General features: G+C 38.8%; 3 protein-coding genes across 5 annotated transcripts; all 3 read right to left on the reverse strand.

The window, feature by feature from the left end:
* Positions 1 to 737: 737 nt before the first annotated feature.
* LOC103950085 lies at positions 738 to 2,179 on the reverse strand. Its single transcript, XM_048587962.1, has 2 exons — positions 1,950 to 2,179; positions 738 to 1,001 (listed from the first exon to the last, which is right to left on the reverse strand). The coding sequence occupies exons 1-2, from the start codon at positions 2,052 to 2,054 to the stop codon at positions 912 to 914; spliced, it is 195 nt and encodes a 64-aa protein (XP_048443919.1). The 5' UTR covers positions 2,055 to 2,179; the 3' UTR covers positions 738 to 911.
* Positions 2,180 to 2,676: 497 nt separating this feature from the next.
* Positions 2,677 to 9,277, reverse strand: LOC103950083 (autophagy-related protein 16). Of its 3 annotated transcripts, XM_048587959.1 has the most exons (8): positions 9,066 to 9,276; positions 8,768 to 8,848; positions 8,275 to 8,460; positions 5,513 to 5,830; positions 5,276 to 5,402; positions 4,801 to 4,982; positions 4,518 to 4,713; positions 2,677 to 3,916 (listed from the first exon to the last, which is right to left on the reverse strand). In XM_048587959.1, coding segments are annotated over exons 4-8 (1,530 nt in total). In that variant the 5' UTR covers positions 5,515 to 5,830; positions 8,275 to 8,460; positions 8,768 to 8,848; positions 9,066 to 9,276; the 3' UTR covers positions 2,677 to 2,893. The 3 variants fall into 3 exon arrangements, with proteins under 3 accessions (XP_048443916.1, XP_009359515.2, XP_048443917.1); XM_009361240.3 differs by lacking the exon at positions 8,275 to 8,460; XM_048587960.1 differs by lacking the exons at positions 5,513 to 5,830; positions 8,275 to 8,460 and having other exon boundaries at positions 9,066 to 9,277.
* Positions 9,278 to 11,055: 1,778 nt separating this feature from the next.
* On the reverse strand, positions 11,056 to 14,734 carry LOC103950082 (MA3 DOMAIN-CONTAINING TRANSLATION REGULATORY FACTOR 1). The gene is made up of 4 exons (XM_048587646.1): positions 14,435 to 14,734; positions 13,772 to 13,995; positions 13,245 to 13,339; positions 11,056 to 13,136 (listed from the first exon to the last, which is right to left on the reverse strand). Exons 2-4 carry the CDS (start codon positions 13,989 to 13,991, stop codon positions 11,310 to 11,312), a joined length of 2,142 nt encoding a protein of 713 aa, XP_048443603.1. The 5' UTR covers positions 13,992 to 13,995; positions 14,435 to 14,734; the 3' UTR covers positions 11,056 to 11,309.
* Positions 14,735 to 15,389: the final 655 nt, after the last annotated feature.

Genomic DNA, 15,389 nt, shown 5'->3' on the forward strand with positions numbered 1-15,389 from the left:
GGTAGAATCCACACTTTTTCGATTCTCTAGGTAAACAAAAGAAGTTAAGAATTTAAATGATTTCAGCACCCATTTTTAATAAACGCAAAAAATAAAAATAAAAACCAAATATTAAAATAATTTATATTCTCATTTCTTGTAAGTAAACGTGACATTTGTATACTCTTCCGAATGAAAATCTCAAACTCAGGTAGCTTGAGTCGCAAGAGATAAAGTAGAATTATAAGTACATCTTCAATTTTAGTGCCTTTCGTAAACTAATAGGAAAACGAAAATATAAGTCGATTAAGTGGGAAAAGAAAAATCTTTGTGATGAACAATATTCCAAAAGCTGTTAGCAGCAGAAGCCAAAAGCTGCTGGCTATATGATTCACTTCTATCAGTTACATGGAAACTGCACAATAGCTTGTTGATGACCTGCTTGGATAGGTCATGTCATCTATACATCACCACCAGAACGGCAACTCATCTTAAATCTAACCGCTCAAAATCCCGATGACATGACCGCACGATGAGTATTGCCCAAGAAGTTCATGCCGTTAGACATGGGAAGTGAATATGGTGTTCGCATGTTAACCAAGTAGGCAGAAGAGATGCAATATAAGTTGCTACAATCATTGATGACGATAATGCTTTGGCAAGTGACAGATTTATCCATGAAGTATATATGAACAATGTTCAGATAATGCATTCCTGACTGCGCCACAAAGTGTAAATAAACAACGAAAAACACGACATGATTTTCAAAAGCTTATGTAAAGTCATAGATAAGACAGAACTTAGCTATTCTGTGAATGCCAAGTTAAATTATTCCAGAATTGCGATTGTGTTCAACAGAGCAATGCTCGGACAAAATCAGAAGTAGAGGAAACAACGGAATACGAAGGTACAAGAAGATAAATCTGAGTCGCTCATGCTTGAGTCTCCCTTTGTTTGGCTTGCTGCTGCAGCAGCTCTTCTCTAACCCTCTTAATCTCCATTTCCCTTTCGAGTCTTTCTTGCTGCCACATTAACGAGACCCCAATCAATATCATTCCAAACTTGGAAATGGTTAGCAGTATCAATAACAAAACATAATGGCTTATACACGGAGAAAGGTGACTAAAAAGGCACATTTATAAGCAGCCAACGCTTACTACCAACTACCACGACTTCAAATCAGATTCTGAACCAAGCTTCTTGCTATCCTTTAAACATGTAGTTCGGTACGAAAATACTAGTTCCTGGGTTTCACTAGTTTCTGATTTCTACTGAAATTAAGGGAATGTAATATGGACCCGGTAGCTACCACAGGCAAACGAAAGAGAAGTAACACAACTAGAAATGAAAATACGCAACATATTAGGAAAACACAACACAACTGTTCAACATGGAAGAAGAACTCCAAATAGGAAATCCCATGGTAAGAAACGACTATAGCTTATGAAACAAGGTTTAATTCTACACAGCAGTGTGACTGATCACATAAATATAGCATAATAACAATGATTACGGGTGAAACGCCAAGTCGAATTACATCCCCAATTTCCAGTAACCAAGCATTGCATTTATGCTTCCCTCGGATACGAATTGAGTATAACAACTACATTGCATTTATCACAAACGATCTCCAAATATGAAACCCCACGATACGAAACGAATATAACTTATGAAAGGTTGAATTCTACACAGGCGTGTCACTTTGATCGCACAAATGTAGCATCATAACAACAATCAAAGAGAATTTCCAAATTCAATTAAGTCCCCAATTCCCAGTAACCAAACATTGCATTCCCCGTAAACCTAACCCCAAAATTTCATGCCAATTTCCAAAAGATAAGATTTTTCAGGACCAATTGAACAATTCAATGAGAACCCATCTAAATTGTGAGCTTGTGGAGCTGAAATTCAATCGAATTCTTGAACAAAAACAACCCAATACGACCAATCGAAAAGAGATTTGCTAGTACCTTTTCGTCCTGATGCAGGGCGATCCAGACGTGGACTTTATCCATGGACTGCCAGAACACGAAAGCTCCCAAAGTCATAGCGAAGTAGGTCGCGACCTTCACCATCTTCTTCGCCTTCTCCTTTTCTGTGTCCAAATCTACGTTTTAGGTTTCAGGTGAGCGAGAGAGCGAGAGAGAGAGTAGAGACCCACTGACAATACTTCCGTTTCCGAAAACGGGTCGAATCCGAACCCCAAAATTGCTTTACACAACTACGGACTAGAGGGAGAGCTTTTGTTGGACCTTGACATATGCTATTAGGCCCATTTTTCCCAAAACGACTTAGGGTGGAAAAGTACCCTTGGATCATAAAAGCACTTTTTGAAGAAGCACTTTTTATATACTTCTTTCATTTCATGAATCACTTTTAAGTATTAGCACTTGTGAACAAGTGCTTACTACAATGCCCAAAGAACCCGAAGTAGAGGCTTATCTAGTAGGCACTAAAAAGTGCTTTTGCAATCCAAAGTGCTTTCAAAACGACAAAAAACGTTTTTGATGAAAATGTTTTTAGAACCAATTCTTAGTAAAAATGCATGAAAATTATGAAAATAAGCTTCATTCCTACAAGAAACACATAATTGGTGTTTCTTGCAAAAAGCATTTTAAGTGATTTTGAAATCCAAAAATATTTTCTCCAAGAGTGCTTTCAGTTATTTTAAATTCACTTGCAAACAAGCCCAAAATGTAATGATAATTTGACGTGCTTTAACAAGAAAACACAAGGAAACAACTATGGCTAAAACAATGAACAAAATTTAGTCAAGATATTTGGATGAGAAATAAAGACGAATGCAAGGATGCTACGATTCGAGATGAATCAATATTTACACCAAATCTAATCGAACGTGTGTACATTATGTGTGTCTTGTGCAAACATGAGTAAAAAGAATCGGCCAAATCTGTCACTTCCAAGTACAGATGATTCCGTTCTTGTCCGCAGAAGCCAGAGGTTTTCCATGCCCGCTCCATGAACAACACAGGACCGATGCAGTGTGTTCCTTCAGAGTGCTCACAATGTCAGCTTTCGATATTGACCAAATATACACAGAACCGTCAGCAGATCCAGCAGCAACGTAATTGTCATCTGGACTGATACAGGATCTACTCCAATTCGACGCTACTCTGTTTCCAGTGGCTCTTAACGTTCCACAGACTTCTAGAGACCGCATATCAAACAAATTATGGACATTGTCTCTCCCACTGGTCAGTATAACATTGCCATTCCGGGACAAAGATATGGATGTAACAGCATTTGAGTGTGCAGCTACTTCACTGAGGAGTTTTCCTTTCTCAATATCCCACAAACGAAGATTTCCATCAACATGGCCAGAACATATGGTCTGTCCATCCATGCTAAATGACAGAGCATTGCAGTTTTTCGCGAACATGATTGTATTGGTGCAGTAACCTTTCTGCAAATCCCAAACTTTTATGGTACGATCATAAGCTGCACTCACAACATGACGGCTTGAGAATTTGCTGACATCTACTGCACACACTTTATCCATGTGGCCAGTGAGAGTGTGTCGAACCCTCCCCAAGGTAACATCCCAGGCATACAATTTGTTAGAGCTGCTTGCTGCAATGATAGATCTATTATCATGAGTAATCGTGAGATCCAGAACAGAACCAATGCAACCATTAAGTGTACGAGTTAGTGACCCAGTATTTGTATCCCACATTTTGATGGACCCATCCTGTCCGCCAGTAATCAATTTCCCAGAATTGTACTCAAATAATATGGAAGCGCAGCCACCATCATGGGCAGGGATCCTATTCTTGCATGTGGAGGGAATGGTTGACTCCACAAAGTACTCAGCACCTTCTTCACTTTGGCGGACAACACCATCTACTTGCTGCCTCGCAAGTTTTTCCAAACCGCTGGCCCTGAGCCGCTCAATCATATCTTCATAGAGTGCATTTGCCTAAATTAAATAAAGAAAACATGGGTTAAAACCTAGACCCCGTATGTAAAACGGGTAGAAAATGTACAAAAGAAATATTTCTTTCAACAAATGAAGTAATACATAATCTTATAATATACTGGAGAACAAGGCAATGCTTGCAACCACTGAAATGAGATTTCAAATCTTATCTGGATATCCCATATACTTTCTCAATGTTTTAAGTTAAATAATATTTAAAGTGCAAGAAAGAAAACGGCAAAGCCCACGTTTGCACGTCAACAAAAATCCAAATTAATACATATATAGCATCGTTTCCATTTAGTTTTTTCTAGCATTTATTTTACACGTGAAAGTGGCAAAATTATATATATGTATGCAATTAAGCACAAATTGGCATAGTCACCAAACGTAAGAACGAACTTATAAATGAAAATCAACATATGTTGAGCGGTGGCCAAACATTCTGATTAGGATACAACCTACAGCAAGACAACATCAACAAGAGCCTTGAGACAGTACAGCTATGTTTCGCGTCATACCTTAAACCCACTAACATCTAGAACTATCGACTAAACTAAAAAAGTGAGCCACAATTTGGGTTTGATTACATATAAAGTACCTCGTTAAGCCGTTCTGCATCCTTCATCTTCTCCAACATCCATCGGTCAATTAACACCTTATTTTCAGCCTCAGCGTTCTTAGCTCTTATAGACATTTCTTCTAGCTGCGCTCTTATTTCCTTGTTCTCACTCACAACCAATTCCAAAGCTTTAATTTTCTCTTCCAAGTCAGCCACTAATTGAGAACATTCATCCCTGCAACATGTAATTGAAATCAGTCATACAGAACTTGAAATCTCAAAAACCATCTGCTTCTCCATTACTAGTAATGAAAAAGTGAACCTTTTTTCAGATAATTCCTTCTGAAGATCAGCCACTGCTGCTTCTTTCTCTTGAAGTGAAGCTTTTGAAGTTCTGGACTCCGCTACTTCCACCACGAGTTGCTCGGACAGCCGAGATTGAGCTTTGTAACACTGCTGAAGTTCCATTTCCAGATTCTCCGCCTTCTCCTTCCATTCTGAACCCTTAAAATGATAATCGAAGGTAACTCAATCTCCAAGTTCTAAACAATTCAAACGTAAAGGAAGCTACAACTATACTCCATCCAACTACACGAGAAACTGAGAAACTAAACGCCACAGCAAGTTAACCAAGCATCAAATTCTTCCCCCCAAAGATTAATCACATCAATCATTTCCATCAATCGAAAACCGAAAATTATTCTGCTTGAGAACTCGGGGATCAAATATTTCAAATTCAAACAAAATCCCCCAAACCAAAACCCTAAATCGCAGCTTGCTAGAAATTAAGAGACTACCTGATGAAGAATTGGCTTCGAAAGAGCGATGAAAGCTGGTGCATGAGCACCTTCTTCCACCAAATGCCGCCGCCGCAGAGCCTTCAGAGCGTGTTTTATTGCTTCCCTCGAAATCTCCTCCTGCGACCTGCATAAAGAAACTGACTTCAGCAAAAGCACAAACACCTCTGCATCCTACGATCGCTTCTGTTTGGCAGCCAAGAAAATTCATGATTCCCGAAACAACGCCGTACTTACATTGTGATCGAAATCGGGGATTGTACCGGAGATACTTCGATGGGGTTAGGGCTTCAATAAGGGGACGCAATCATGATCTTCTTCGACGGCGCAGGGGTAATTCCGGAATAATGGGGAAAATGGGGCGGCGGTGGGTTTTTAACCTCGAAAAAACAGGGAATTCGAACCCCTTTGGAATCCGTCTCTTCGGAATCAGGCGTTCGGTGAAAACTGAGACGATGGAATTCGATTCCGACTGAGAGTCTGAAAACACCGGGGAGGGGCTGCGAAGAGATGAAGCCAACGACGTAGAGTACAAGTACGACGTACGAAAGGAGACTATCAAATAAAACGACATCCGATTTGTATTTGTTAAAAGGGCTGGTTTTGTATTGCAACGGTTTGAAAAAAATAAATTGATTTTGCTGTGATGTGAAATAAATCAGTACATTATTTGGTAAATTTTTTTGTAAAAGTGTTTTTGGAAAAAAAAAAAAAAAAATAACACAGTATAATAGTGTTTAATAAATTTTTATATAAAACAGCTATAACTGCGTGAAATAATTAAAAAAGATATAATACTAGATATGTCATTAATTTAATTTTAACAAGTAGAGATGAATTACTAAATATACTTTATTTTAAATATTTATAATTAAAAAATTTTAAAAAATAATTTCTAATGCCTAAAAATTAATAAATCTCTCACTCCTTCTCATCTTCTTCATTCTTGTGTTTTCCCTCCCTTATCCCCCCTTTATCCCCTTCACACTACAACAGCAGCCAAGGCGCAACCGTCACGAAGAACCTTCCATTTCCAAGGCGCTGCTCCATTTGCTCGTCCGTCATCACCTTCACGAACAACCTTCCATTTCCATTTCCAATCCCATCATCTTCTTCTAGGTTCTGCAAATTCTGGTGGATTATTTGCTACTGCTACTGCTGCCACTCCCCCATCATCCTTCCCAATCAATTTGCTGAGTTGCTTTTCCTTCAACTCGCTCTTCCTTTTAGGCTAGTGGCCTGTGGACGCGAGGAGTGAAAAGGAAGAGAGAGAGCTTCGGTAGGGTTTCTCAAGACAATTGGGGAACGTTTTTCTGGATAAACACAGAAGGTTGCAAGAGAGAAGTAAAAGAGGAGGGCACGACTGATGATAGAGAGAAAGAAGGCAGGATTGGAAAATTGAAAGGTTCGTTTATTTTTTACTGTTCACTCGTGTTTTAGCAAAATAAGCTGTTTGTTCAGGCCGTTATTTCTAACTTCTGTTTTTCAGCTTCTTTTCACCAATAACTTTGAAGAAAAACTAATTTAAAGTGTTTACGAAACACTTAAAATGCTCCAACTCTTTTTCATACTCATTTTTTTTAAAAGTTAAGCTAAGCCAAACCAAGGCTAAAGACTAATTAACAATGGTTTGCAAGGGAGCTAATTTTCACAAACACTCTCGCATAGGGGTGGGCATAAAAACCGCCAAACCAGAAAATTGAATCGAACCGTGATAAAAAAAACCGCGTTGATAAAAAAAGTCAAAATCGGAACAAAAATTAAACTGAACCATTTCAAACAGTTCCGGTTCTGGTTTGGAAATATTAAGAACCGGACCGAACCGCTTTTAATATAAATTATTGTTTTATTATTTTTTTATATAAATAAGATATATTTTCAAGAAGACCATGTGCATAAGCCCAATATTTTTCTTCACTTATCTCCCCCTCTTTTGTTGTTTTAAGCATTATGTACATTTTCGTTTTAGTTTAAGATCTACACTTTGGTCTTAATATGAGCCTTTCTATCTTTTGATTTATATTTATAGGCACACTTTCTGTCACACCCCAAAACTAGAGATGTGAGCTTAAGAGAAATAACTAGAACAAAGTGGTTAATCAAGGATGTAAAACAAATATCATCTTAAGATGATGTCAACGAAAATTTATATTTCACAATTACATTAAATCAAATTACAAAAGTTAATTTAAAGTAATAGAGTTAAAGACCTCGCGGTAATACAAACTGGAAAAAAAAAAACGACCGGTACCGTAAAATTCACCAAAAATAACTCGTTCAACAAAAAAATTGTGAAAAATTCCAGATCCAAAGTATACACATAAAACTGGGTGGAGTTAAAATTTCACTGATTTTCGAGTTAGGGAAGTATAGGAAATTTTAAATCTAAAACAGGCATGCTATGGTTCTTCAAGAGCCAGTCATAAAACCTTGCATATTATAATGAGTTGACAAAAGGCCTTCAAGGCTTCTTACACGAAAACATATTCAGGCCATTTGATGAGAATGTATATCAGCAAAAATACTTATACAAGTCAAAAGACGAGTAGTTATATATACATGGTTCTCATAGCCCAGGTAAGTAGAGACTCTAACCCACTGAGGTCCACAACAACTTAGTCTGCTACACAACAAAGGGATCGATTACAGATAGAGACTAACTATACAACACTTTGGCAGCTCACCCAAAAGATGTGTACACCTGGACTCCTTTCAACTAGCCCACACTAGAGCTGCCACTTGAAACTCAGCTAGTCAACTCTACACACCTAAAAGTACATGTTTAGGAAAAAAGGGGTGAGCATAAAATGCTCAGTAGGGTAAGTCCGTAGTCATTTAAAATTTCTAATGCATGCCGGAAGTAGTAAGAGTGATTCAAAACCACTTATATTCACAACTACGTAATCCAACAAATCTGAAATATGCTCAAGAATTTCTGGAAAGTAACATATGACAGAAAAACCAAAGATTTCGGAGCATTAGAAAGAACTGTAATATACCTGGCCAATATTCATATCATATGTATTTATCACTTTCGTAACTCATTCTCACAGCCCCCACACACGGAGCTTTCCACGGGGAACCTTGGGTCATTGTGCCCATAATCAAACAACTTCACGGGTCATTATGCCCATTCATACATTTCTCAACATTCTCAACTGCACAGGTATTGTACCACTTTCCATCTACTTTCACAATTTGAACATTCATAATGAGATGCTTCAGAATTTGATATTGAGTAAAATGAGAGGCATGCACGTCAAAACACAATTTAAAAAAAAAAATTGCAATCACTTTAAACTCCCCAAAGTTTTAGCAACGAAATTCGAATTATTAAAATCAAACTAAAGAGAAATATTTGCTTCACTTCTTTCACATAATCGAAAATGGAAAAACATTTGAAATAAGCTTGAAATAGTGCTCAAATGCCAACAATGCTTGATCAAGTAAAATTGAAAAATAAAAATATTTTTATGGTTAAAGCTCCCCTACCTCAAACTAAATTTCTTGACAATCAACTTCCAGGGTGTTTGTCGACTTGTTCCGTAGTCCCCTTGTCCTTCTCTTCCTTATCTATAAGTAAGAAAAATCATCACACACCACTTATACAAATACCAAACAACATACCCTAATTCAAGGTTAATTGGGGACTTTAATCAAACATTTGATGCTCAACTCTAAAACTATAACATGAACTATGATACCTTCATGTTTCCTACTCCCACCCAAACTAATTCATGGGTTAACAAACCAAAAAATCAAATAGATCCCAAAGGTAAGAAATAGATACCTTAAATGGAGACAAAGGAAAGATCCTCACTTGTTCTAGTCTTCACAAGCAAAGAAAACTAAACTCCTCTTCCATAGATTTTCTTTTTGACAAGTTAAGAGCTAAAAGGGATAAACCCTTTCATTGCTTTCGGTTGGAAGGGGAAACAGCTAATTGAGGGGTTTTCTAGAACCCATCCCCTTTTAATCCTATAACGTCAGTTTTTTTTTTTCAAGCCAAAGCTTGGTCTCAAAAGTAAAAGAACTTTTAATGACCACAAGTAATCTACTCATAATCACCACCTAAAATTTTGGGGATATTACACTTTCTATCTTCTGATCACAAATTTAGTAGATCTAGCAGTGAAAACTCAAATTTACTTGAATTTGTGGTTGAAATACGTGTCTGGTATTAGAAGTAGAAAATTAGAAGAAAAAAAAAAAAAAATATATATATATATATATAATTTTGGTTAGAATCGTAAACCGGCATGAATCGAACCATACGATTTTAGTAATAAATTTAAGCGGAACCGCACCAAACCGAACTGTTGAAATTTTCCGGTTCCGGTTTCATGTTGGGGGTGGAACCAGGCCGAACCAGACTGTGCTCACCCCTACTCTTGCAATTGAGGAAGGATAATGCTAGGGATACTAAATTTTTTAATAAATTTTGTAAATTAAATTATGTGGATGTTAATGATTTGATTATTTCTTAAGTATTGATTAACATGTGTATTTTCTACTAGGGACACTAAATTTTTTAATAAATTTTGTAAATAAAATTATGTGGATGTTAATGATTGGATTATTTCTTAAGTTTTGATTAATATGCGTATTTTCTACTGGTGACATATCATTGGTTTGCAAATTTGGTTTAAAATTTTGATCTCCCTAGTGTTACCCAATGTAGCAATGGTCCCTTAACGCATCAAAATATGCAGTTATGGTCTTTTTTTTCAACTCTGTTAGAATTTTGGTTAAAATGAGTCAGGTGCTAGGCACGTGTAGCTCAATCAACGGGTAAATAAGGAAAATAAATGAGAATATTGTAGCAATGATCCCTCAATTTTAACCCAATTAGAGAAATGGTCCATCAACTTAACAAAATTGGAGAAATCCCTCAACTTTAACTTGATTATAGCAGTGGTTCTTCCAACATGACTCATTTTGACGGAAGTTCGGACTGAGTCGGCAAAAAGGACCATACTTGCATGTTTTCATGAGTTAAGGGACCAACAGTTACATATTTTTAATTGGAATTGGATTAAAATTGAGTGACCATTGCCTTAATTGGGTAAAGGTATATTAATGAATTTAATATTAATTTCAAATAAATCTTTGCCCATAACGGTAATGTATAATAGAGTAGAAAAGACCATTCACAATTTCACATTGAAATTTTCAAGTGTATAAATACAAAACATGAGTTCAAATAAAATTTCCATTATCAACTAATTGCGCTTTGTTTTTAAATATGAAAATGTCAATAATTCTGCAACTCGTAAATCGTATTCTAGTTAACTTTCAAATCAAATGGGCTTGTTTATTTTTAGCAAAAATCAACTCAATTAAAAGCCATAGGAAGAATCTTAATTCCTTTTTCATGGAAACATTTTTGTTCACCATCATAAACTATATTGTATGCTCACCATATATCTAATCCTATGTCACGTGCCTTTTCACCTAACCTTAGTTAACTTTTTTCAAATTTAAAAAAGTAACATTGAATGTGAAACTTAACTGAAGTTAAGTCAATTGACACGTATGTGCATGGTGAGCATACCGCAAAATTGACCAGAAGAAGAAGGCATGGAAGAAGTTGAACGGGTGGAAGAACCACATTGTCATGCATTATTTTCAGTATAACTAAATTTCTCTTGCAACGCACTTTTATCAATCACAAGGTTCACCACTAGAGTCTCCACTCTTTGGGAGGAGGCCGCGAGGTTGTTTTCGAGGTGGTTTTTGGCCACCCAAATGCCCCAAAGAAAGGAGACATAAGACATCCATAAAACGAAAGAAGCAGCTTTATACATCGCGGTGGGATCGCTATAATCTAACCGATTAGATTACCACTAGTAACACACAAAAAAACCCATCTCAGAACAAATCTAAATATCATCCCAATACCCACATCCGCCTTTTAGAAAGTTACAGAAAAAACACGAATTTAAACAGTACACAGAGACAGAGAGACAGAGAGAGAGAGCTCATGGCCAACAACATTACATGAGAGAGAGGCAATCGAAAAATGTGTTCCTTCTCAAGAAGCTGCAGAGCCTGGGTCGGATTTCTGCGAGCCATCCGCAGCAGGTGATCCAAAGGAAGGCAGGAGCCACCCCTTGTCCTGTGCCTGCTCCACGTAGAAGCTGAACTTCTCCCTTGCGTTTGGAATGTCGAGGGCAAGGTCATCTAGCCCGTCCTTGATTCGGGTGAAGCCTTTCGTCATCTGGTTGATTGTGATCAGTCCTTCACTGAAGCACTCCTGAAGCAGGTCTAGCATCCTGTCGTTTTTCTTTTCCATGGCCATGACCAGTGCCTTCTTCACCACCTCGTGGTTAAAGAAAGGCATTCCAAGATCCCGGATGCACTGGCAGGCCTCGTTCACAACACCCCCGCTTTCATACTCCTCCAACAGCTTTGCTATCTTGTCCTTTGCATCCTCCACAGCCCAGCCAGTCCCGCCTCCCCAACATCTCAGGAGTCTCTCGCCAGCATGGCGAGCAGAAATCAGTGATTGGGCCGATCGAACAGTCTCACTTCCACTGCTATTTGGTGGCAACTTGCTGCCAATTTCGTCCAAATTTAGAGGAGCCAAGACATCATCGATCACAGCCCTAGCCAGGAAGAGAGCAAGCTCATTCGAAGCATCCAAAATGTCCAATTCTGTATCCTCGGCAGATTCCAGAAGCAAGACAAAACCATTAACTATGTCATCGGTTGAAAAGATCTCAATGTGAAGGGCAGAAAGCAGAACAGATGCCATTTCCTTTTCACGGTTCTTGCGATCCATCGCAAGGGTGATCAGCTTCTTCAAGAAGAGTGGATTATATTGAGGTACCCCAAGATCTTCAAGGCTCCGGATCAGTTCTGGGATATCATCTGAGAGAAAATATTCATGAATTATGGCCACAATCTCTTTCTTGTACTTCCTCACTTTTTCATCTTCAACTCGTGCATCGCCATCTTCATCCAAGGACTTCAAAAAGGAAGCATCAAGCCAACCTTCATCTGTCGCCTTGAGGACCAGGGACTGGAACAAGCTAACTGCTGATGGAATGTCAAGAGCAAGGTCGTCAAGGCTCTCTACCAATCGAGAAAAGCCCTTTACCATTTGACTAAAACTAATCAAGCCTTCTTCAGCTGCTTCCTTTAACAGCTTAATTATTAGCGGTTCTGCAGTTTGAATCTCCATGGCAAGAACCAAAGCCCTCTTCACAACCTCATGATGAAAGAATGGAACACCCAACTCCCTTATGCACCTACAAGCCTCAGAAGTGTCTCCACTTTCCACGTATTCCCTCAATAGACCAGCAATTTTTTTCTTCACCTCTTCAACAGTAATGTGGGTGCTACCGCCCCACCTCCTTTCCACAAGTTCGGCATGGTGCGGAGCTGAAAGATAGCTCTTCTCAGCAGTCTGGATTACCTGAACGCCCTTTGAAGATTCTGGGAGTGCTTTCTTTGCCCTGGTGCAGAAGGCAGGAGGAAGGATGTCATCAACCACTGCACGGGCAAGGAACAAAGCGAGGATGTCGACTGCATCCAATATGTCCACTGCAAGGTCATCAGCAGATTCAAGAAGGATGAAAAATCCATCTTTAATCTGGGGAGGGCTAATGACATCGGCATACAAAGATGAAAGCAAAACCGAAGCCATTTCCTTCTCCTTATCATGCCTATCCAAGGCAATGGAAATAAGTCGCTTAATGAAGTAAGAATGATATTGACTTGAGCCTAGTTCTTTGAGGTCAGATGCTGCCACTGCCACATCACCAGTGCTGAAATATTCCTCAATTATGGAAACGACAGCTTTCTTGTATTCATCCAAGGGATCTGTAACAGTTGACTCAACAAGTCGATATGGTTCCTGGTGAGACCAGAGTATTTAAATTAGAAATTTTTAATTCACCTAATCAGAGTACACAAAATAATACATGTAGGGAATATATTGAAACTAAACTTAAAAACGTATTACCTCGCCACTGTCGTAGTTAGGGTCATTACGATCAAGAGTGGGTACACCGTCAGTGTCAAGCAGTTTTCCCCACGTACCCTTTCCACCGCCTCCCTCTGTTACCATCAGACATAGACGAAAAATCAAGTCAACTAATAAAAATACCAGAGAGAGCTAATTTTAACAACCACTGACAATATCGTCAATTCAGCACAACTGAACAACATCAAATAAAAAATTAAAAGTGGTAGAGCTAGATAGAAACTTTACGATTGACCCAAAGATGAACTAATGTACAACATCAAGTCTTCGACCATGTAAAACTAAAGTGCAATCATTGGCCTAAAAAAAAGTTAAAAACTCAACTGATACATGCACCAAAATTGTTTAAGAGCATCATGGGGACAATAATTTAACAAGGACAATTACTTAATTAAACCGTAAACACCATTACTTACAAATCAATGTATCCAATCCCACTCTCTTCAAAACTTCATAAGCTAACATAAAATCAAGGTGAATCGCAAAAGTGCCGAATGGGGACTTACCCTTCTTTACTCGCACAAATTTTCCTGAGTGTGACCGACGTACATGCCTCACGGCTATCCCAGCTGTTGGTGCCTTCCCACCGGCGGGGGCTTTTACATGGTGTTCAGATAGAAAAGATGTAGGAGATTTCGGCGATGACGACAAAACCTCCACATTCTGGCTAGCAATTTTTAACTTCTCCCTCTGCTCATTCGTCAGGAATCCCTCACTCGAGGCCATTTACCTGAAATAAAATCCCTATATCAATACTAATATCGAGTAATAATATACAGTTATTCGATCCTAAATATTACTTTCCAATTAATGACGAAAAAAAAAATCCCTAATTTAAACTTTTACCTAAGCAAATATGTTACAAACTAATTAACCTATGCAATATTAAACTAATCAAATATTAAAACGGATTAAGTGACCATTATCTACACATCAAGATTACAGCCAAAAACTGTTTGGCTACCAAGAAACTGAAGGAAAGTGAAGAAATACACAAAGCAAAATGCAGCATCAGACACAGTAAAGCACCAATTTCATTTTCCCGAGTCCCAAACAATGAGCAAACCAAATATCACATGCATTTCCCCCGTATTTTCTCAGCATCTAAACACCACCGACGTACACAGCAAGAAATAATCCATTCGCGCGAACAAAAGTTTCAAAATTACCTCTGTATACGAAGTCGGAAGAGCGGCGAATCCGTTTCTTCTGTGCTTGGCCCGGATCTCGAGCCAAGAACAGGAGAAGCAATCGGATATCCAAATCTCGGAGCTCCGGAGTCCCACTGGAAGCGCCGAAACTGCAGAAGAAGTGCGAGTCCAGGAACGACCGACGACGATCTGACGGATCGGCGGGTCCGGGCTAATCAGAAACCAGCGGAGTTCGATCCGAATCAACGAGTGAAGTCTCAATCAGTTGGCAACTTGTAGAGAGAGAAAGTGAGGAGAGAGAGAGAGAGAGAGAGAGAGAAAGTGGATGAGAACGGAAGTGTAGGGAAGCGGAGGCTTTTATAGGGAGGCTACGGTTACAAGTGCACGTCATCACTGGGGGGAGAGCGATAGGGCCGTCCACGTGGCCTACGCGCTAAAGCCAGCATGGACTGTTTTGCTCCCGTCTTTTGCTTCCACCCGGCCCCGGTCTAACCGGGTAGGGTTTCAGTTAGGGAAATACGAATCTGCCCTTTTTTGTCGTTTTGTTCTATTCACGTTTATCCTTGTTTCCAAGAAATTTACCTCTTGACGTTAGGTGTTATAGTAACTCTACACAAGCAATATCATTTCGTGAACAAACTTGATGAACAAGTTAGGTAAGATAAACAAGTTTAGTAAGCAAATTTTGGTGACACTTCGCACACATTGCTTCAGCTGAGCACTTCACACCGTGTTGGCTGTCGTCACTTTGCTGGAGGTAAGCACGATATTGAAAGCAATTTCTTGTATTTGGTGAAAGTTATCACTAGTTTGTAGGAGGACAGTTTTGCCTTGTGTCTTTTGATTGACTGACTCATGGGTTCTTTTAATGCAGCTTGTCATGGTTCGAGGGTCATCATTTAGTCCGCGGCCCATAGGCGGGCTAAAGTGGGTTAGCCCGGCTGTAGTTTGGGACCGGTCAGCCTGGCTCAAT

Source organism: the organism of the source record quoted next, unplaced genomic scaffold (genome assembly GCF_019419815.1).
Source record: "Pyrus x bretschneideri cultivar Hongxiangsu unplaced genomic scaffold, Pyrus_bretschneideri_v1 Contig27, whole genome shotgun sequence".
In the NCBI taxonomy this organism is placed as follows: Eukaryota; Viridiplantae; Streptophyta; class Magnoliopsida; order Rosales; family Rosaceae; genus Pyrus; species Pyrus x bretschneideri.

Bases quoted from the DNA above. Each gene is read 5' to 3' on its own strand.
- LOC103950085 (XM_048587962.1), bottom strand. From the start codon at position 2,054: ATGGTGAAGGTCGCGACCTACTTCGCTATGACTTTGGGAGCTTTCGTG. The intron at 1,002-1,949 runs GTACTAGCAAAT...TTAATGTGGCAG, and splicing joins CCCTGCATCAGGACGAAAAG to CAAGAAAGACTCGAAAGGGA.
- LOC103950083 (XM_009361240.3), bottom strand. The intron at 4,983-5,275 runs GTAGTCTCTTAA...TATCATTTTAAG, and splicing joins CGAAGCCAATTCTTCATCAG to GGTTCAGAATGGAAGGAGAA. The intron at 3,917-4,517 runs GTACTTTATATG...TATTTAATTTAG, and splicing joins ATGCAGAACGGCTTAACGAG to GCAAATGCACTCTATGAAGA.
- LOC103950082 (XM_048587646.1), bottom strand. From the start codon at position 13,991: ATGGCCTCGAGTGAGGGATTCCTGACGAATGAGCAGAGGGAGAAGTTA. The intron at 13,340-13,771 runs GTAAGTCCCCAT...TGATGGTAACAG, and splicing joins ATTTGTGCGAGTAAAGAAGG to AGGGAGGCGGTGGAAAGGGT. The intron at 13,137-13,244 runs GTAATACGTTTT...TGGTCTCACCAG, and splicing joins CTAACTACGACAGTGGCGAG to GAACCATATCGACTTGTTGA.